At 40.5% G+C, this 23930-nt stretch overlaps 1 protein-coding gene and 1 pseudogene across 3 annotated transcripts in view; one reads left to right on the top strand and one right to left on the bottom strand.

Annotated features, from left to right (window-relative positions):
- SGCZ (sarcoglycan zeta) overlaps positions 1-23930 on the bottom strand; it is an 834522-nt gene that overhangs the window by 19210 nt on the left and 791382 nt on the right. For all 3 annotated transcript variants that reach the window (XR_007356409.2, XM_048848187.2, XM_075127889.1), the window contains exon 7: positions 9421-9544. Coding sequence is in view for 2 of the 3 variants with exons in the window: in XM_048848187.2 (XP_048704144.1) it covers positions 9421-9544 (124 nt within the window). In the remaining variant the exon portion in view is untranslated. The remainder of the gene's footprint in view (positions 1-9420; positions 9545-23930) is intronic.
- LOC125635882 (actin, cytoplasmic type 5-like) lies at positions 586-1715 on the top strand (annotated as a pseudogene).

Below are 23930 nucleotides of genomic sequence, written 5' to 3'. Positions count from 1 at the left end.
CACCTGACTAACTGGGAGGCTTTTAACTAGTTTCAGCCAGCCCCTGATTGGCTTCAGGTGTCCCAATCAACCTAGCCTTCTCCCTGCCTTCTGGAAAGTTCTTAATTGGCCTCAGGTGTCTTAACTGACCTGGAGCAGCTGCCATTTCACTTATCCTGGTACCAGGGATTTGTTTAGCCTGGAGCGAATATATCTATCTCCCACTACTTTTCTATAGGGGCGGGGCCGGCGGCCTTGGGATCAAGCTGGGAGGGGGCTAGCCGCTCCGCTGGCCACTTCGGCGGCCACTCCGGCCTGGGGTCACGCTCACCTGCCCTCGTCTCCAGTCGGAGCCGCTGAGTCTGCGGGCCTAGTGAGGGGGCGGGGTGAGGAGGCAGTTCTGGGCTGGGCCTGGCCTATGCGGCGGGTGGGAGCTCCATAAGCTGAGCCCTGCTACACCCACATCCCAGTCCAGACAACATCCCAGTCCATCCACATCCCCTGCCGTAGGGCGCATGGGGGAGGTAGCCGATCACATCTCCTTGAAAGCTTCCATGCACCTAACGGAGTCTGTGCTCCTCACTGTCTCTCTCAGATTAAATCAAAATGGCCGACGAAGAAATCGCCACCCTCATTGTTGACAATGGCTCCGGGATGTGCAAAGTTGGCTTTGCTGGGGATGATGCTCCTCGAGCCATGTTCCCTTCCATTGTGGGATGCCCCAGACACCAGGGTGTCATGGTGGGCATGGGGCAGAAGGACAGCTATGTGGGCGATGAGGACCAGAGCAAGAGAGGCATCCTCACCCTGAAGTATCCCATTGAACATGGCATTGTCACCAACTGGGATGACATGGAGAAGATCTGGCACCACACTTTCTACAATGAGCTGCGGGTTGCCCCTGAGGAGCACCCTGTCCTGCTCACTGAAGCCCCCCTGAATCCCAAGGCCAACTGAGAGAAGATGACGCAGATCATGTTTGAGACCTTCAACACCCCAGCTATGTATGTGGCTGTCCAGGCAGTGCTGTCCCTGTATGCCTCTGGGCGTACCACTGGTATCATCATGGACTCTGGGGATGGGGTCACCCACACAGTGCCAATCTACGAGGGGTACGCCCTGCCCCATGCCATCCTTCGTCTGGACTTGGCTGGCCGTGACCTGACCGACTACCTTATGAAGATCCTGACCGAGAGAGGCTACAGCTTCACCACCATGGCCGAAAGGGAAATTGTGCGCGACATCAAGGAGAAGCTCTGCTACGTCGCTCTGGACTTCGAGCAGGAGATGGCCACAGCCGCTTCATCTTCCTCCCTGGAGAAGAGCTATGAGCTCCCTGATGGCCAGGTGATCACTATTGGGAATGAAAGGTTCCGGTGCCCAGAGGCCATCTTACAGCCCTCTTTCCTGGGGATGGAGTCCTGTGGCATTCACGAGACCACTTTCAACTCCATCATGAAGTGTGATGTAGATATCCAAAAGGACCTCTATGCTAATACGGTGCTCTCTGGCGGAAGCACCATGTATCCTGGCATCACTGACAGAATGCAGAAGGAGATCACGGCCCTGGCACCTAGCACAATGAAAATCAAGATCATTGCCCCACCGGAGCGTAAATATTCCGTCTGGATTGGTGGCTCCATCCTGGCTTCTCTCTCCACCTTCCAGCAGATGTGGATCAGTAAGCAGAATATGATGAGTCTGGCCCATCCATTGTCCATCGTAAATGCTTCTAAAGATGGTCTCAGCAGGTGTGTTCAGCCTCTGCTGATGGGGTTACCCACAGTAATTGTCAGGGCAAATGTATTTACCAAATTGAGTAGTTACTTGTAAACTTTGCCCTTGAAAAGCCTTTCATGTTGGACCAATATTGTTTGATTTACTCACCACCTCTTATGTTTAACTTGACTATTCCTTTGATGTACTGTGTAGTAACTATATCCCATGCATCTTAAGCTCTGTTACAGGTTGCACATGTGACGAAGGTTACAGTTAACCATATTAGTGGAGAGAGAGCTACCTGTTAGGCTTTAGTTTTCCTGTGGCTGACTAGTGACTCTTTACTTTTTCCCCCTTTAGCTATAAATTCCCTGGGGCTGGAGACTAGACTAAGGGTGGTTGACTTTACTATGTAACTGTGATGTAATGGGATCTCAGAAGTAGATTTGTAACTAACCCTAAAGGTGATAACTGTAATGTCACTGACCACTCCTTGTGCAAGGCAAACTAATAAACTTCTGTGGTTTAAAATTTAAAAAAAACAACAACAACAACTTTTCTATAGCCATCTGGCCTTGCCCCATCACAGAGTTTACAAAGTGATCTGAAGATGAAAAACAGAATACAATTGTTAAACATTATTTTGAAGGGTGATCCAATAGAATAGCTGCCTACTGCTTACTTGTTCTCCCAATTCTGTTTATCATTCATTTTTAATGAATTCACCTGAGGCATTATTTCATCCCTGAAATTATAGTTGCCTTCAAACCATCATTTCTACTCAGGCAACACCAGAGCCAGGCAGAGAAAAGTTATTCAGTTTCAAGGAGGACTTAGAAATTTCAAAGGCTGGATTTGTTCCAATGCAGAACAAAATCCACAAATTTCAGAATTCTCTGCAAAAGGAAATGGAGCCCTAGCCGTGGACTCTGAAAACCAAGCATTCCCTGCTCCAAGGCAATCCACCACATGGGCTGTTCCCAAGCAGAGAACCCTGGAAGCCTGTATGCGAGGAGCCATGATCCTTAGAACTGGGGCTTCCAGGCTCCTGGCTCCCTATCAGCCCACCAGCTGGCTGTCAAGGAGTTGGGAGCCTGGAAGCTGCTATCAGGTAGGCTGGCAGGAAACCTGCCTGACAGGCTTAGTTCTGTTCGAACTCCATCAGAAATGAACCCTCTCCAGAAAAATGTTTTGATTTTGATGAATCAGCAAATTCCAACAAAAAATATTTCACTGGAATTTTTCCAACCAGCTGTAGTCACAACCCTCACTGTCAACAGATCAGGTAGCTCACACTTCTTTCCAAACTTACTGGACCAGATAATATAGAGCCATATAAATACTTAGATGACCAACAGTGAATTCTGATCTCAGTTACACAGCTATAAATCTGGAGTGACTCTATTGACTTCAATGGGATTTTCACAAGTATAACTAAAATTGGAGTTTGACCCAATAGTTATAATTTTTTATTGAATAATATTGTTTATTTTGATGAATAAGTCACAGAAGCCAAAAAATATCAAGAACAAAAAGCCAAGAAGATCAGAAGAAAAGTGTACTGTCAACTGTCTTGTAAGGTTTGAGAAGACACAAATAATGGTGCTTCAACCACTTCCTTGGGGATGATAGTCAATAGTCTCACAGTGAGATATTTGGGAAATGTATCCTAATATTCAGCATAATTTTTAATGTAATTATGGATTTATTATGGTAGTAGTTGGAGACCCAAGACAGGGATTGGGCCCCATTGTGCTAGACAATGTATAAACAAACAAAACAAAGACAGTCCTCTGCCCAAGAGATCCTGCAGTCTAGGATTATAATAACCAGGCACAACAGGTGGATATACAAACAAAGGGGGATGGAGTGGAGGGACAAGGTGACAATAAACATGGATATGTTTGCATAAATGTGTAATCTCAGAGTGTATGTCTACACAGCTGCTGGGAGTGAGTTTTGCAGCCTGGCTTGACAGATTCACACTATCAGGGCTTGGGGTAGCATGCTAAAAAGAGCTATGTAGACACGGCTTTGAAATGTTCTGGCTTGGGCTAGAGCTTGGATCTGAAGCCCACCCCTCCTCCTCAGGCTTCAGAATCCAAACTGCAGCCCAAACTGGAATGTCCATTTTGCTATTTTTAGTGGACTTTCTAGCGTGAGACCTGTTAACACAACTCTATTGACCCAGGCTGCAAGACTTGTCCCAGCAGCTCTGTAGACATACCCAGAGTCTCTTTTTCTTGATTACACTTGGCCTTTATTAGCCAATGTGATGCTGCAAAAGTTCAGAGTCTGTTGCATGGGAGCAGTTTGGGTAAATATGTAGCAACTGAATCAGAATTAATTTTCATAAGAGCTGGGCTAGGTAAGTCATATTTTGGACCACTGAGTTGCCACCATCAAATAATTCTTGAAACTTTTTACTGTTATATACTGGTATATTTTTGGTTCAACTCAACAAACTTTTATGTATTTGCCAGTCTATCAAAAGGTAGTAGCTACAGGATGCAAATAGCATTATTCAAAAATGATCTGAACATCTTTGAACTTTTCTACTGTGTTTATATGTGGAAGTAATAGTCAACCAGCAGCCTGCGGGGGGGGGGGGGGTGTTTGTGTGTGTGCATTTCCAAAGATGGAATGTTCTTTTTTCCTCTTATGTGAGCTGATAGGATTTTTTAATGCCCAGAGTTTCCAATTCCATTTTACGTGTAAATGATTGCTGCTTTAAACCATTGGCTATGGTTTATTTATAGAGTAATACATAGTTCACAATTAAATGCCAAGCTGTAATTGAATCAAAAGATTCTGCTGATGCCTTGAATCACAAGGGTGCAGCTCAAGTGCTTTATAAAGGGTAGCAGAACCTGAGACTAAATTACAGCCTCCAGTATTCAATCTGGGATCATGCATTATTATTTATAATGTGGATAAAAAGATTATAATAATACTGAAGTAAATAAAAAGAAAATGCATCAAAGAGCAGAATGCAGAATGCTTGCAAAAAGTTTCAATTTGTGCTGTGGGAGGCTAAGGATTATACCGTACAAGAAATAGGACTGGAGGAAAAGTATTTGGTAAACAGTTATATTCTTCAAAAAAACCCAACAACCCACAAAACTTTAAAGTTCTTAAATAAAAGGTAAGTATATCTTTCACTGCTTAATCCATGGTAAATTTATAATGTTCTGATAATATGGTTACAACAAATTTATCTGAAGTGATTTACAGAATAAGTAACTGTCTCCAAACCTTATAAAGTTCAATTTGGTTCGGCAGTATGTGAACAAAACAAGAGAACTATTTTCTAGTACAAAACCTCAGCCTCAAATACGACAAACACCATGAGCACAAAGACTGATTGACAAAGACTGTGTTTATTACAAAAAGGCAAAGATTACTTTTAAAATGTGTCTGATTGCACTTAAGAATGTGATATACTAATAGAACAATAATGATAAACTCTCTAGTCATCAGTGAGTTAACAAGGAAACTAATTGTGAACTATTTATTAGGAATATTTTTTCATTGTATTAGTCTCTGTGGTATAAATTCTCTCATGTAATTTTCCTCCACTGACTTGCTTTGTCAATTTCTTATACAATGAATGGTGCTGGACTGCTAGTCTTGAACACTGAAGTCCCATGTGTGTCCACAGAAAGATACAAAATGGGCATCCACAGTCATGCTCTTCCAGACTGCTCAACCAAGATGCATTCTAGAAGGGCCACTTCTAGGGATGAAAAGATAATTTAGTCTTGATGCTCAAAAAGTCTTTGGCCTATCTGCTGGCAACTGGAATGGTATTCTGGTGCTTCTGGTAATATCATTTATAGGTGACAAAAGGCACACGGGGACATGCATTCCAGTAATTGTGATACAGCTGCTCTGATATGCAAATCTGTCCCTTAGGAACTGGATTAAATCTACCAGATCATTACTCATCGGTTCCCTACCTACCATCAGTTAGTCATTTGCTATCACCACTGACCTGGATAACAGATGAAATGCTGACGCACAAGGAAACAGTGTGATAGCCTGCTACCAATCTCTTGAACTATCTGTTTCCCAGAACCTTGCATTATAAGGACATTTGGATTTTTTTGGAGGGGAGGAGGGCAGTGGGAAGAGGGAAAGATATTTGCTATCTCTACATCCAGCAAACCGCCACCTCCTCACATCACAGGAAGTTGCTAATAACAAAAATTTAATGTGATGCAGGCAGGGATTGAACATTTGTATGGAGATCAAGAATATCCACAGCTATAATAATTAATGGTAACAAAAAAGTTGTGGAAGGGATATTAATCTTCATGCTTCAATGCTTGAAGTAATCTCGGTTAGAGATCAGGATGAGTCCTAAGGGGGGGGAGGGAGTTATTTGCCTATGCAGAGTGCTTGCATCTTCCACAAGCATCTTGTACAGTCCAATGTTGGAGACAGGATACCAGATATGATGGACCTTGGTCTGATCCAGTGTGGAATTCTTGTGTTTATTTAGGGGCAGAGCCATAGGGTAAAACTGTTTTTTGCTGAACATAAAAATTACCAGCACTAGAAGAATTAAACAACGTATGATAAGCATATAAAATTATTTTGGCTATGATAACTCTCTATTAGGGAGTAACAAAGGGTGGTGTTTGTCTGTCAGGGAGCAGGCAGGAAAGTAATATTTCATGACAACTATTAATAAATTAACAAATCATTATGGAATCAACCACCTGGGAAATCCCAGATGCGTATAAAGTTTTGGTTTCCATGATTATCATGTTGGTTTAAGAATTGAACAAATGCTCCAATTTGGTGTTCAGCCAAGAACCTGTCAGGTTTGTGTTGAGATAATTTATTAACATTCTAAACAGAGACTTGTGTTAGGAATAAAATATCTGCAATGCTTATCTGAGAATGGGGCCTTCTTTTATCATCTAAATAGTTTTGTCAATCTTGCTACAACACCATGACATCCAGAGGCAGTTAAGTTTGAACACGTAAGTGAATCTGAATTCTGGATAAAGAATCTAATCAATTTGACTTTCCTTAGGTGCTCATTACCAAAGTATCTAGAGACTAAAGTAGGTCATTGAATGTCATTTACAAAAATACCTTACATGGAGATGAGAGAACAGTACTTCAGAAGAATGGTTAGGAAGGCAAATAGCAGTCAGGGTACATGACAAAATCCCTGATCAACCCATGGGCTAGAGGTTATCCTCACAACCATTGGTTCACAATTATTATTAATTATCATGACAGGTGCCGTCTTCCTCCTTACTCCAGGAGTGCTCAACCCCTGCTCTGCCTCAGACCCAGCCCCACTTCTTCCCACCCCTGTTATGCCCCCTCCCCAAGCGCGCCCCATCCCCGCTCCTGCCTTCTCCCCCCATCGCCTCCTGCATGCTGCAGAACAGCTGATTGCGGTGGGCGGAAGCTGCTGGGAGGGATGGGGAAGAGTTGATTGGCAGGCTGCTAGTGGGTGGGAGGTGCTGGTGGGGAGGAGGGGAGCTGGCTGCCAGTGGGTGTTAAGCATCCACTAATTTTGTTCCATGGGTGCTCCAACCCTGGACCACCCACAGAGTCAGCACCTGTGATTATTACTATTATAAAGCATTTGTAAAAGCACCATAGATGTGCATAGTACTAAATGGAGAAATTAAAGACACACTCACTGCCTCAAAGAGCTAACAGTTTAAAAAAAGTTCTGCCACTCGTCTCAGCATTTGAGTATTATATTAGTACATGAGAAATGCCATTAAAGGTAGAGCAAGAGTAGTAAGCCACAAGCACTAGGTGGATAACGTAAGATGACTCAAGGACATGTTAGACTGGGCAAAGGTGAGGGAGATTGGAGGCTAGTAGAAATAAGACCTAGATTGTCACTAGTTCTAACATGGCCACATAGGACACATTCTTTTTGCCCCCTCCTCATCTTCTGAAGTGAGAGAAGAACTGCAGCTCATGCTCAAATAAATTGGTTAGTCTCTAAGGTGCCACAAGTACTCCTTTTCTTTTTGCACAACCTGTATTCTCCACTGTAAGAAAGTGGATGGAAGGTGCTAAGAATGTGTGAGGAGTGGATGGGGAGTGGGCAGAGCCACAAATTCACTCCCTCCAGTCAGACACAATGGCCAATGGAAATAGCCAGGCATAAGAAGGAAATAAGTCTTTCCCCCAAAGAGTGAAGTAGCTTATGTACCCCACATAGCTAGGGGGAAGCATGGGAGAAACAGTTACTGTGACATACAATACCTTTAGGGTGTCCCATTTGGCTACATGCTGTCCTTTGCAGAATGCTGAGCCAAAAGGTTTAATTTTGCTCTAAAACAGCTGTTTTCCTTGTGTCATTGGAGATGCATCATATCGGTTCCTTCTCTTTCAATGAGATTTTCTGAGGGTTGCACTAGTATGAGAGTAACTTCTTAAGGGATTGTGAGAAGAAGTGGGCTTTGAAGAAAAACTGAAAGGAGGCGGTATTATGGTGCACAGAAAGAGAGTGGAGAATCTAGGCTCAGTACCCGAAAAATTATCATTGTGCTTTAAGTATGCTGCATGGAAATTACAGATCCCCCGTGGAAATTTTTATAAATGTAAGGCTATGACCCAGAGAGTCCTTGGCCACAACATTCCTGTATGTATTGTAATACACTATTACATGCTGTGCAATGGTTGATGTGGGTATATGTCAAAGCTGTTATATGCATTTAGTATAGTTTGTGAAACATTTGGGATTCTTTGGGGAAGATGTGATATATAAACCCAAGGAGACAGATTTTCAAAAGAGTGCAGTTCCCAGTCAGGCACCTAAATGAAGTGGCCAGATTTTCAAAAGTACTTGGAACCCAGCAATTCCCACCAAGAATTTGAAAATCTAGCCAGTTCACTGAATTGTCTAGTTGGGAACTGAGTTCTCTAGATGTTATTGTCCAAGATTTCTTAATATTATTTCATTTTTAGGTAATTTTCCAGGCACCACTATCACACATTAACTGACTTACAACAAAACCAAGAATCTGATTCTCATTCTGTTCTGGTCGCATTTTATACCCCTTTTCACAGGTATAAATGACCACACAAGCAGAGAATCCTGCCCCAAAAATCTGTTCATACTGAAATATCACATGGATGGTGGGGTATATCATTGAAGCGGAGCTTTCAATCTCTCAGAGAGGCAATAACAATTTAAGGAGAGAGAGCAGTTAAACCAAATTGGGGAAAGTTAGAAAATAGAACACCTCTTCCTTTCTCAGGCCTTGTCAAGATATCATTCCAAATTTAAGATTCATTGGCTGGATGCAACTTTCTCTGTGCACATTCACACAATATAATTGTGTATGTATTCAAAATCCTAGCTCATATCTGCCTCTGTACCAGGACTCTGGTGACAGATTTGGGTAAACTTGTCCTCTACTGCTATATTAAGCAGCATTCCATGCCATGCTATTTCTAGGGCAAATACCCACATTTGTATTTTGTTAACATTCTTTTTCCTGAGAGAAATGGTGTGAATAAAATTTAACCATTCACATGCTTTTTTAGAAAGCAAACAAAGAATAATGCATGAGCCAGGCTGGAGTAAATCCACTTTTAAATTCAGGGAGCTCCAGAACATTTTTTACAGTATACACCTGATTCTTACATACAGTATCAATTAAATAGTTTCTTTATGTTATTTACTTTTTGCTGGACAGAACTGCATAGTATTTCATTGCAGACTGAGCTTACCTCCCCTTCCGTGGACTGCAAGTGCAGTTCTTTCCTACAGGTTGCCTTTAAGTCTCCTGCAGCCGCACTAACTTGTACTCCCCTTGGTGCTTCCATTATCAAAGATCTAGTTGGAGACTCAAGTCTGAAAAATAAAAGTATCCATTAATAAAAAAATCCTCATATCAACAGCATGTGCTGACGAAAATCCATTGTCAAGACAAAGAAAATGAAAAGTGAATTGTTGCGTGAGTTCTTTATTAATTATTCTTTGTGACTCCAATGCAAGAAAGCACCTAAGTATGCACTTAAACCCATCACTGTTCAAGAAAGTACTTAAGTATGTGCTTAACTTTAAGCAACGGGATTCATGCACATGCTTGCTGTACTGCTTAGGGATGCTTTCTTGAACTGAGGCCTAATTTAGTTGATAGCTGCTCCGACACTGAATTATCGTTAGTACAGATATGCTGCTTTCTAGTGTGACTATATGCTGAAAAGCAATGTCTAACCTGTCTATGCAATGCCAGATGTACATTTAAATAAAATCCAAATTGAAATGTTTCCTTTGAATTTTTTAATAACAGTTTCAATTCCCTGGGACCTCCTCTTCCTTCGCAACATACAAATAACTCCTACTAACTGCACCGGAGTTACTCACATGCTTGGGGGTGACGAGGGGATTGGGGAGTGAGAGATTGATTAGGCCCTCAGTCTGTATAACTCTGCTTTCTGCACACATTTCACCCCCTTCTGCAAACTGTTCACTGACCTCTTCAACCCCACAATATCTGCCATATTCTCTGTATCACTTCTCAATGCAATTACCACATGCATCCGATGAAGTGAGCTGTAGCTCACGAAAGCTCATGCTCAAATAAATTGGTTAGTCTCTAAGGTGCCACAAGTACTCCTTTTCTTTTTGCGAATACAGACTAACACGGCTGTTACTCTGAAACCTTCTTTTTGTCCGTCCACTAGTTCCCCCTTTTCTATCTCTTCTTTTCCTCACACTCTCTGTCCTCAAGATCCTGGACCACTCAAAGCCAAGGGGTGAGCTCTCTCTGCAGTGCTAGCTCACAGTACTCCACGCTTCTCTGCTAATTGAGAGTTGTAGTGGTGAGGATTTGTGGTTATGGTGCTGTGACAGACCCAGACCAGTGGGGTACAGGAGTCTGGTAGAAGGCAAATATACTGGCCACCGGATGAACAGTTTTCTGTTCCCTGAGTGACCAGAGCAGGGGCTGCCCTAGAGCAATCAGGAACCTGCTAGAACCAATTAAGACAGGCAGGCTAATCAAGGCACCTGGAGCCAATTAAGAACTTTCTAGAATCAATTATGGCAGGCAGGCTAATCAGGACACCTGGTTTAAAAAGGACCTCCCATCGGTTAGTAGGGGGGTGTGCTGCTGGAGGAGTGAAGAGTTCAAGGGTGATCAGGCTTCAGAAGGAAGCTCCTGCAGTGAGGATAAAGAAGGTGCTGGGGGAAGGCCATGGGGAAGTAGCCCAGTGAGTTGCAGCTGTCATGCAGCTGATACAGGGAACACTGTGGACAGCTGCTATCCACAGGGCCCTGGGCTGGAACCCGGTTCCCCCTCATCCCCCCAACTCCTGATCGGACACAGGAGGAGTTGACCTGGTCTGTGGGAAACACCAGAAGGGAAGGTCTAAATTGGAAAGGGATCTGGCCTGTCCCCGACCTACTAGGACACAGAGACTGCAGGGATTGTTCTCTGTTTCCCCCATTTGGGCCAGGGATGAGGTTAGCTGAGTGGATGGCAGGTTTGAGCCACTAGCAAAAGTGTCCAAACTGAGGGCTGCAGTGAATTCTCTGAGGCAAGGAAATCCACCAATAAGCTAAGGACCCACCAAGACAGAGGAGGATCCTGCAGGAACCTCACAGTGCTAACCTGCAGGGCTTAAAAGGACAGATGGTCTAGTGGATAGGGCCCTGCACTGGGATTCAAGAGGTGTGGATTCAATTCCTGGATCAGCCAAAGACTTACTATGTGATCTTATTTAGAATGAGCAAGCTTGGACAAATCACTTAATCTACACAGAATCTCAGTTCTCCATCTGTAAAATGAGGATAGTACTGCCTAAGCTCACAGGGGTGTTATGAAGATGAAATCCATTAATAATCATGAGGTGCTCAGATACTACCACAAAGAGAGCCAGTTCAGCACCTAGATAGATAGCTGGGAGAAAAGCAGCTGAAGTGGTTTGTTCCTCTGCATTTTCCTTCTATCAGTTTGACCCCTGAGTAGTAGGTCATAATCACCCAGAAGTATAACAAAATGCATTTATAAAGGGGAAGAAGAAAGGAATTGTTTGATATAAAGCATTTGCCAGCTAAAGTAAACTGGAATAGCTATTAAGTATCAGGCGACTGGATTTAGGCGTATTGTAATATTTTATTTATTTATTTTTTGCAGACAGGAGATAGCAGTCATGGATTATTTTCCTGAAGCCAAAAATACCACATTACATCAAGGATAATGGAGATGAGGTCTGAGCTGAATGTCATGAAGATATCATCTGTAAAATATTTTGGACTGCTGGGTGTCACTGGCACTCAATGGGAATAAATCTGAAAGCAATTATTTGGAAGTAAAAATATAACTTAAATACATTGTTCAGATATGACATGATCAGGTACTAAGCGTTTTAGATGCCTGTCTTTAAAGTCAAATGCAAAACATGAACACATGATCTTGTGTTAAAGAATGAGAGAGATTTTTTGAAGACCTTTATCATCTTTTACTCAGGAGGATACAACTGCCCTCTGTTATATGTATTGCACTGAATGGATGACATTAACAATTCCACGTTACTGCGGGCTTCAGAAAATCTAAACCACAATTGCTTTTTCCTGGAAGTTTTCCAGTAGCAGGTATAGTGTTGCATATACTGATCTGTGTTGGGTAATATCTTTCACAGCACTGTAATCTTTTCTATAGGATCACTAACAATTATTTGCAATAAACATGCCACAGTGCTGCTCAGAATTGTCATCTCTAGTTTCAACATGAATAGTCAAATTTCCACCAGTTTTATGAAACTGGTAAGTGACTGATTGCATGAATATAAAAGATCTGAACAATGAATTTCCGAAGAAGCTATTAATATTGTATTTCTGTGCACAGCTGAAAGAAATTTGAGCATTTTCAGAAAACAAAAGCATTTAAGTAATTAGTGGAAATTATTAATTTCAGCAATGTGATGTATAGATGAATTTCTGAGATTTGCAGTTTAGTTTTTAAAAGCTATCTGCTAGCACAAATTATTTTTCCTATCTTTTTACAGTTGCTTCTGTACTTTTATTATTGTTTTACTTATTATACATCTGGAAAGAATCTTAGGGGCTGTGTGACCTGAAACTATCAACTAGAAAAGTAAAAGCCTATATGTTCAGAGAGATTTTTTTCCTCAGTAGGTGTTGCCAGGGGATAATCAGACCCATGATGTAGAATAACACTTCTTGTTTGTTTCAGTCCTATTTTCTAAAAGCTTTGATCTTTGCCATAAACCTATTGCAACATTGCATGATATCATATTTAGGTCTCTAAAATGTATAATTTAAATGGCAGCAAAGGTCTCTTCTGAATACTGGAGCAAGAATCTGCTTTCCTTTCAAATTTACTAAGGGCCTGTCAGAGTGGCATTTACTTCTGTGAGTGTTTCCTAGTCCCATGATTTCATTTTTTTTTTCTACCCAAGACAACAAGCAGATCTGACAAAGCAGAAAACTTTATACTTCCTGTGTTATTAGACAGACACCTTAATGTAGCAGGAAAGAGAAGTATACTTTTAAAACAAGGATCTTTAAAAATTTAATCTGCCAATTTCAGACACAACAGGTATCCAGATTAAACCAACCTAAATATTTTGGTTCAAAGGTCAAATGACACGTGACACTAAATTGAAATGACACATGAACCTTACAGTTAGGATATTCCATTGTGCTGGATCTGAGAAGACTGATTGATGAGCCACTAGTGAATTGAATCACCCAGACACTGTGTGATTCTTACATTTACATGAAACACTGTGTGTGATTCTTACATTTACATGAAACATATTTACATGAGACACTGTGTGATTCTTACATTTACATTCTTACATCAATCTTACATTTACATGAAACCTTTCACCCAGAGGATCACTTTGTCAGCTTCTGAAGGCCAACCCTTTTGGGGTGAAATGGGTCATCTGTCCATAGCAGCATTATACTTCAGCTACAAGGAACAATTTAGGAAGGCATAATTTAATTACTCACATCTGAATTTGGCCAAGAATACCATATGATGGGTAAGGGGTCAGGACCTGAGTTTTTCCATCTCATGCAATTTCAAGGTACCCTCAGCTGAAAAAAATTATTAGGGGTTCTTGTTTTGTTTCCTCATTGTTCCTCCTTCTGATCTGCTCAGAAAACATACAGGCCCTGATTCACAGTGAGCTGGTTGTGGGTCCATGATCCTCAGCCACACAGTGGAATACAGAGCACTAGGGAGCCTAATCTAACATGTCTAATGGAGTTTACCTAGGTGGAGGATCAGGCATAGGGGCCTCTGCTCCACCCTAACCCTTTCCATGTCTGTCTCATCACCAGTCCACCACGTACACTTCTCTGTCCTCCCCCTTACACAGAGTTGGTAGGGAAGCTGGTATAGGGTTATATCAACTGGCTTTACATCGGCAAAGATTCTCCCAACACAGGGGGACTTCTCCTGTGGGAATCTGATTGACTTCAATTTGCTTTGGGCCCATTGAGCAGAAAATCCAGCCCACACTATTCAGTAGAACCACCAAACCACATTTCAGTCTGTATAGATAGGGCCTCTAATTTCTCTTCCCATGGTATCACCGGAGTCCTTTCTCTCTAGCATGTGCAAGTAGCTAGTAAAACTTAAAGCACTGTAGGCTAAGTCTGCTAAAAAGGAACGGGAGTATTTAAAAATGTGCTGCTAACCAGAAAACACACATGAAGAAGGGCATCCACTTCCCCCTCCCTAATCCAGAATCTTTCAAACTGGCTTAATGCAAAGAGTCCCAAGATGACACATTTCCAAGACTTTGATCCCTTTATCTGTGAGTTTCACCAACCTTTTTTCTTTTCTTTTTCAGTTAGTATTATTTTGTGGACTTCTATAGTATTACAAGAGTAAAGATCCACCAACAAAAAGAAAAGAAAAATCCATCTTGTCTACTAGGTACCCGTTATGAAGATTTTGGCATATTGAGAGAAGTGTGTCAACCATGTGATGTATCCACTGGTGCTTCTGGGCACTAAAATTGTCTTAGATTGGCAGCTGAATCAACAACTCAATAAAGATATGAAAAAGTGCCAGGCAAATATTCAGTGACTGGATAAATTGTTCACCATGTTCTGTCAGTGGGATCAAATGAATGTAGCCTATCAGATCCAAAGCTTATTTTAATGTCACAGATTGAAGATCGAAATAAAACACTTGGCTGATCACAGTTACACATATTCTAATGTGACATGCTGGCACTGAGAAACCAGTCTGGCATATGTTCGACATCCTAGATTACAGTGACAATGTCATGGATTATGAAAGAGAATCATTAGGAAAACAAAAAGCAGAAAGCAAGGAAAGGGAAGAAGCAGCAAAGGATAAGGGAATAGGGAAATATGAGAAATTCAGGCGGACTGCATACGAATTCTAATGGTACTGTGGTCGTATTCAACACTGATTTACACCCCTTATTCAATCTCATGGAATTGAATAGGACTGCAAGTTACCACAGAGTTTGACCATCTGTCTTTTGAGAGTAATATATATCAGATAGCAACATGATATGCCAAATCCTGACCTTGCCATCTAAACTGTGGAACATCCCCCCGGCAGCAAAACTTTTGTGGTTCTCCTGAAGGTTGATAGAGAAGGAGGAGCCAATGCATAGGGGAGTTTCTCTAGAACTGGGGTGGCAAGAGCAGAGTGAGAACCTCTTTCCTCTCTAGGAAAAGATGTCTCAGGGTTGTAAAGAGCACACCTGTGGCCCATTCTCCACTCAGTCCCCTAAAAAAATCACCCCAATCTATGTCATACTCTTCCAAGAGACAGCAGATGGGGCAATTAGCAAAGGGACTGGGAAGAAGCACGTGTGCTCTTTCCCATAATCCCAGAAGAACTGACAGGCTTCCAGGGAGAGTGCCACCTCACCCCAAACAGTCACAGTTGAGGGGGAGGACAGGGAAAGACAACACATGCAGCAGACCTGAGATGTGGGGGTCAGTGGGAGAGCACCCATCTCACTAAAAGCTGGCAAAGAAGTATAGCAGAGACCTCCGTGAATGAGTTATAGCACTAGTTTGCCCACTATTGCTGGGGAGCCTCGTGCTACACATTCTCTACTCCTCACCCTGCATCTCTTTGATCTGCCACACAACGGGAGCAGAGAAAAGGTGAGGGCTCCACCAGGCATCTCTGAACTATAATTCACCTACTCACACCTGGAATAGGGACAGAGGCCATTTCCCATCTCTCCAGGCAGGACAGCAAAGGGCAGCAGGGCCTTATAATTGTGTCTTGTTTCTTTTTGGTCAGGAAGGATGTTCTATATTAGCCCCACCCAAGAATTACCAGTTCTTTGGTGTGGGAATCCCTTGCATGGGTCTTTCAAGCAGAAGCAGCAGCCTTTCCCTTTTCTTACAGCAGAAACTTTCAACCCACCCTCCTCCCCGCCGATGTATATGTCCAGCTGGGCAGGGTGAGTTGGGGTCCCTAAACTTCCAAAAGTCACCTTATATATTGAAAAATACTTGTTTGAACTGTGACATTATTAGGTAGAAGTGCACTTTAATTCTGATAAATAGCAACACACTAAAAGAAAATGATCAGGAAGTACAAATTACATCAAAGGACAGAGAAAAAATATATTAAAGGGGCATTAATTAACACTGACAAGCAGAGATGTTGACTCTGCACAACTCATGGCTCACCCTAGAACTTGCATTCATTCATGAGCTTGTTTCACATAAATATTTGTTTTTTATCGTTATTATGAAAAGGTAATTTATTGCCCTACATGCTTTGGCTGTGGGAATCAGGGTGCTTTTGTAATTAAAATGATTTCTTTACTCTATTCCCATTATTTATGCTATTATTTACAATATTTATTATAGTTGAATACACCCACTTTTTAAAAAAAATATGTCAAATGTTATAGAACAAATGTACTGAAAACAATCTTTTCTTGATTTATTTAACCTACTACATTGCCTTGAAGATCAATTTTCCTGGACCTTGTTGGACACCAGTTTCAAATCTGTACATGAAATTTAAAATAATTATTTGTAACCACTAGAATGCAGTAACTCCAGGATCAAATCAATTGTGTTATTGGAATTAAAGGGGAAAGAAATATACATCTATATGCCAGACTCATAGAATCCTAATTCTGTTCACTGATCATCAGCTGTATTATAAAGGCTGAAATCTGTCCTCAGATGCACACATCACTCCCTTTGACTTCAGTGGCAGCCTGACACATACATTCAAGGACAGAATCTGGCGCTAGGTGTTGTGATCTCATCAAAGGAGTGAAGTGGATTTCCTATGGAAATAGTGGGTACCCCTTCCTGAAAACCAGTAAATATGAATTTTTCACTTATACTTTCCACATTTAACTTTACAGGTCATTGACAACACATTTAAATAAAGATGAACCCCGTGTGACTCAGTATCAGGACAGTAAGGCAGTCACTGTACCATTTGCTGTTATGTCCACCTTCATAGGCGGGAGGGATAGCTCAGTGGTTTGAGCATTGGCCTGCTAAACCCACGGTTGTGAGTTCAATCCTTGAGGGGACCATTTAGGGCTCTAGGGCAAAAATTGGGGATTGGTCCTGCTTTGAGCAGGGGGTTGGACTAGATGACCTCCTGAGGTCCCTTCCAACCCTGACATTCTATGATATCTAACCAATATCATTGGCTGTAGGACAAGTCATTGTCACCTTTAGAGTTCCTAAAGCTCTCATTAACCTAGAAACCAACTCACTAGACTAAGCGCTGAATACTAATTGCACTGCAAACTCCATTACTTCATTATAGTGGATCTGCATTATTGTAGTAACTGAATACTTGAATATTAATAGACCTACACAGGTCCGGAGGAAAATCACTTCTTCAAAGGTCAAGCTGCAGGATCTCTTCTGAAAGTTAGAAGAGGAAGAGATAGAGATAAAATGGAATAGGAAAGGCTCTGAAAGTGTCATTATTTTTATTTATTACAAGTACTAGAGAATTAGTGAAGAGACAAAAAGGAAGTCTGGAGAAGTGTTGGAGAGGGCAACAGCATTGAATATACAGCGTCCATCAAGTGTAATGAAGCTTCAGGAATGACCAGGAGGTTTGAGGAAAGTTAAAAAAGCCTAGTCTGTGAATCTATAGATTACAGAGTGAGCAAGGGCATCCCCAAGATGTCTAATGATTTATGAGAATACAGGGAAACAACCCAAAAGACAAGGAAGTATAAAAACAAAACAAAAAAACCTGGAACATTGGAGGAGGATGGAAACAACCAAGAAAGTTAAGTGAATGTTGGGCATTTTAAGGGGCAGCTAAGAGTCAATGTTAGTAGAGTAAATGAGACAGCTATTAATATGGAATCTAAATTTACAACAGAAACTTATTTACATTAGGTTTATAATAATTTATGATAGATCCAGGGATGAGAGTTGGGCATGGGAGAAAATAACAGCCTTTAAATGATTTTCGCTGCAGGTCACTTGTGCATCCTTTACCCAAGAAAGCCCGGCAACCACTTGATAGTTTTCAAAAACCTTTCTGAATGTATTGTCATCTTATTTTTCACACAAAAAAGGTTTTTTTTGTTTTTGCTTTTTAATATCTAACATGTTAGTACTTGAAAACCTCATCATTACAAAATTTGGAATTGACCACCTAATGTTTAGTAGGACTTAAATGAAACCGTGACAGTAGAATGATTCAGCATACTTACTTGCACAAAGCTAACACATCAAAAATAATGAAAAAAAAAAAGTCTTACTGGTTTACATCAGACATTAGAAAATGAAAACATTACCTTGCCAAGTGAAAATGTGAAACAGGAAAAGATCTTTTAGAACATATCTTGTGTGCTTTAACTGAGGGAGGCAAAGTCTGGTTGCAAGGGGTAGGGGTATTGCTCTAAGTCTTTACAGGGATAACAAAGATGAACTAGTTCAGAAAAAGCAGCAGCAAAAGCTTCTTTTTAATCTTTTGCATGATAGCCGCCATGTTGGCTAATATACCGGGGAATGAACAGGAGATTTTCAGTGCTAAAAATCATAAGCTGTTACAGCTTAAGCAAAAGCTCTCTAACAGTTTCATATCCACGAGCTGAGTGGAGGATGGAAAATCTGTTTTGCAAATGATTTCAAAATTTTGAACTATAGCTTTGTTCCAACAAGTTCAAAATTCACTGTAAAATAAATAAAAAAATAGAATAGTTGCAAATCAATTGAAATACTTCATTCATTTAAAAAGTGAAACTAGGCCAAATTATGAAGGATGAATATAAGAAAAAAACAACACAAGCATGTAGGGACAAAATTAGAAAGGTAAGGCACAAAATGAGGTTAAACTATCTACGGACTTTAAAGGTAAGAAGAAAACATTTTACAAATACATTAGAAGCAAAAGGACAGGGTAGGCCTATTCAATGAGGAGGTAATGACAATAACAGAGAACGCAGCAATAGCTGCAGTGTTAAATGCATTTTTTTGCTTCAGTATTCACCAGAAAGGTTAATAGTGATCAGAAGACTAACACAGCTAACATCAGTGTAAATGGGGTAGGATCTGAGGCTAAAATGGGGGGGGGGGAAGGAATTAAGAATTACTTTGTCAAGTTAGATGTATTCAAATTGGAAAGGCCTGATGAAGTGCATCCTAGAATACTTAAGGAATTGGCTGAAGAGGTATTTGAGCCATTGGCAATGATCTTTGAGAACTCTTGGAGGAAAGGAGAGATCCCAGAGGACTGGAAAAGGGCAAATATAGTACCCATCTATAAAAAGGGGAATAAGGACAACCCAGGGAATTATATACTAGTCATCTTAACTATGGTACCTGGAAAGATAATGGAACAAATCAATCAATTTTTGAGCATGTATAAAATAATAAGGTGATAAGTAACAGTCAACATGATTTGTCAAGAACAAATCATGTCAATCCAAACTAATATCCTTCTTTGACAGGGTAACAGGCCTTGTGGATAGAGGGGAAGCAGTAATGCTTTTGATAGTATCTTATATGACCTTCTCATAAGCAAACCAGAGAAATATAGGCTAGACAAGTCAACCAACAAATGGTTTAACAACTGGTTAGAAAACCATACTCAGAGAATAGTTATCAATGATTCACAGTCAAGCTGGAAGGACATATTGAGTGGAATCCCACAGGGATCTGTCTTGGGTACTGTTTCCATTCCATATTTTCATAAATGATTTGGATAATGGCATAGAGAATACACTTATAGTGGATCGCAAACTAAATATGCGTCAACAACATAATACTGTTGCAAAAAAAGCAAACATTGTTCTGGGATGTATTAGTCGGTGTGCTGTGAGCAAGACAAAAGTAACTCTTCCACTCTACTCAACACTGATAAGGCCTCAACTGGAGTTCTTCAGGAAAGATGTTGACAAATTGGAGAACATCCAGAGGAGAGCAACAAAAATGATTAAAGGTCTAGAAAACATGACGTACGAGTCAAGATTGAAAATTTGGGTTTGTTTAGGCTGGAGAAGAGAAGGCTGAGTGGGGACGTGATAATAGCCTTCAAGTACATAAAACATTGTTGTAAAGAGGAGGAGGATAAATTGTTCTCCTTATGCAGTGAGCACAGGACAAGAAGTAATGGGCTTAAATTGCAGCAAGGGAGATTTAGGTTAGATAGGAGGCAAAACTTACTAATTGAATGGGTACTTAAGCACTGGAACAAATTACCTAGGGAGGTTATGGAATCTCCATCATTGGAAGATTTTAAGAACAGGTCAGAAAAACACTTGTCAGGGATGGTCAAGATAATACTTAGTCCTGCCTTAGAGCAGAGGACTGGACTCAACCTACTGAGGTCCCATCCAGTTCTATTTTGATTTTGAATTTTTACTCTATATTCTATTTTAAAACAGAATATAATACAAATTATATTTTTGAAACAAAGTAATTTCAAAACAATAAATCAAAATGTTTCATTTTGAAACATTGAAATAGAACATTTTGACACTGTTGGGAACGTCATTTCCCAGTTTTACTCCAAAACGAAATTTCAGGGAGGTTGACACAATTTTACAAAGTGTATTGATCTTTGGAACTGCATTCTCTTATAGAAAATGGTTCTGTTGAAGTTTTTCCAACCTGCTTTATCACCAGGCACAGAGGAGAATCTGTAACGCACACTTCCAAGTTTGTTGCACTTGCACTCAACCAAACCTTTTTGTTTTTGAAAACAAGAGTCAGGAAAGATTTGCAAAAAGAAAAGGAGGACTTGTGGCACCTTAGAGACTAACCAATTTATTTGAGCATAAGCTTTTGTAGCTCATGAAAGCTTATGCTCAAATAAATTGGTTAGTCTCTAAGGTGCCACAGTCTCTAAGGTGCCACAAGTACTCCTTTTCTTTTTGCGAATACAGACTAACACGGCTGTTACTCTGAAACCAGGAAAGATTTGGTAAGTCAATTTATTTTCAGTTATCTCCCTTATGACAGGTACCATCTTTAGCAGAGACCACACATTTCTTTCTGTTCTTTGGCAGCAGACCATGCCACCGGAGGGGAGCCAAGTGGCTCTTTCTTCCTTTTTGACAGTGAATTCTATCTTCAGAGCCACTGAAGACAGAATAAAACTAGAGATAATCATTTCCCTTTATTCTGTACTGGTTAGACTACAGCTGGAATACTCCGCATAAATATGGGCATTATACAATAGAAATCATAGAGAAAATTGAGAGATTGCAAAGAAGAGTAACTAGAATGATAAAGTGTCTAAAACGAAATGTAACACTAAAAGAGATTAAGGAAAATAAATGTGGATTAAATAAAAAAGCCTCTTACATCAATCCAACATTAAGCCTGCACAGTTAAAATCACAAAAAAGACAGGAACTGCAAACATTAAGGTTTCAGTAGCAATGCTGACTCAACTGCACTGCACATCCTTGATGATGCACAACACAAGTTTTATGATGCGCACATTTAAACCGAAAAACCTGATAAAAATTACACAGGTGTAATGTGACAAGTTAGCATTTCTGTTCAAACTCAAGCTCTGCATTTCTTGTTTTTTGGTGATTTTATCAATGAAGTTGAAATGTTGCATTTACATTTTTAAAATGTAATATTCTTGTTTTTAAAAGAAAAAGAAAAATCTTCTGTGCTTAAATGATGTTAGCCTTTAAATGATTGCAACTAGTCTGAAGTTCACATTTTCTTGTATTGTTGCTATTGGTTGATTGGAGATAGGTTTCTGAAATGCTAGGTTGTGAGAACAGCAGCATAGTTGTTTACATTGTGATGGCTCTAACCTTACAATATAACAAGCTTTTTAAATATAAATAAAAGCTTGCATATTAGGCAAAAATTGGAAGGATGAAGATAAGATTACAGGATTTGAAAGGGGTGTTTTTGCACCCATGATTTCCTCCTGAGGTTAACATAGGTTTTTTGGACAATTTTGCTGTTTTTGCCCCCCAATGCCTGATTCTGTGAGACGCTGAGCACTCAGGCTCTGCTCCAAAAAAAAAAAAATAGTCAAGCATGTCCTTGACTGAAGTAAAGGAATAGTTCCAATGAAGTCAATGGGCTTATTATAGAATTATAGGACTGGAAGGGACCTTGACAGGTCATCTAATCTAGTTCCCTACACTCATGGCAGGACTAAGTGTTATCTAGACCATTCCTGACATGTGTTTGTCTAACCTGCTCTTAAAAAATCTCCAATAATGAAGATTCCACAACCTCCCTAGGCAATTTATTCCAGTATTTAACCATCCTGACAGTTAGGAAGCTTTTCCTAATGTCCAACCTAAACCTCCCTTGCTGCAATTTAAGCCCACTGCTTCTTGTCCTATCCTCAGAGGTTAAGAAGAACAATTCCCTCCTCCTCGTAACAATCTTTTATGTACTTGAAAACTGCTATCATGTTCCCTCTCAGTCTTCTCTTTTCCAGACTAAACAAACCCATTTTTTTCAACCTTCCCTGATTGGTCATGTTTTCTAAACCTTTAATCATTTTTGTTGCTCTTCTCTGGACTTTCTCCAATTTGTCCACTTCTTTCCTAAAATGTGGCGCCCACAACTGGACACAATACTCCAGTTGAGGCCTAATCAGCAGGGAGTAGAGGAGAAGAATTACTTCTTGTGTCTTGCTTACTCCTACTAATACATCCCAGAATGATGTTTGGTTGTTTTTTTTTGCAACAGTGTTACACTGTTGACTCATATTTAGCTTGTGATCCACTATGACCCCCAGATCCCTTTCCATAGTATTCCTTCTAGGCAGTCATTTCCCATTTTGTATGTATTCAACTGATTGTTCCTTCCTAAATGGAGTACTTTGCATTTGTCCTTATTGAATGTCATCCTATTTACTTCACACCACTTCTCCAGTCCTAATCATTTTGAATTTTAATTCTATCCGCCAAAGCACTTGCAACCCCTCCCAACTTTTTATTGTCCGCAAACTTTATAAGTGTACTCTCTATGCCATTATCTAAATAATTTATGAAGATATTGAACAGAAATGTATCCAGAACTGATCCCTGCAGGACCCCACTCATTATGCCCTTCTAGCATGATTGTGAACCGCTGATAACTACTCTTTGGAACGGTTTTCCAACCAGTTTTGCACCCATCTTATAGGAGCTCCATCTAGGTTGCATTTCCTTAGTTTGTTTATGAGAAGGTCATGAGAGACAGTATCAAAAGCTTTATTAAAGTCAAGATATACCACGTTTACTACTTTCCCCCCATCCACAAGGCTTGTTACTCTGTCAAAGAAAGCTATCAGGTGGATTTGACGTGATTTGTTTTTGACAAATCCATGCTGTTACTTATCACCTTATTATCCTCTTGATGTTTGCAGAAAGGAGTTGGGCCATATTTTTCAAAGAATAGTCATCTCTGGGCTTACGCTATGGGTCCTAAACATCAATCCAAGAGGTGAATGTTTCTGAAAAAATGTAAGCATATAAAAACAGGGACATATAATGGAAGCTCTTTGTCAATTTAAAAAAAGGTCAGAAGTAACAGGAGCTTGTCATACTAACCAGGGAAAATGGAGCATACAGGGGGACATGGTCATGGTGCACACATACATACACACACACACCCCCGTCTGTAAGTATAAATATAAGGAAGTTATTCTCACCAATTAGAGATACGATTAGAAAAACAGATTTGTATCAACACAGGAACATATCAGTTTAAATACTGATTATCTGAAGGTGAGATCAACTTGGGAAGGAAACCAATTTGTGAAAAAAAGTCAGAGAACGAGAAAG

This window comes from Caretta caretta, chromosome 4, assembly GCF_965140235.1.
Source record: "Caretta caretta isolate rCarCar2 chromosome 4, rCarCar1.hap1, whole genome shotgun sequence".
Lineage (NCBI taxonomy): Eukaryota > Metazoa > Chordata > Testudines > Cheloniidae > Caretta > Caretta caretta.
Note: the sequence above shows the minus strand (reverse complement) of the source record. Positions and strands in the feature narration are given on the sequence as shown.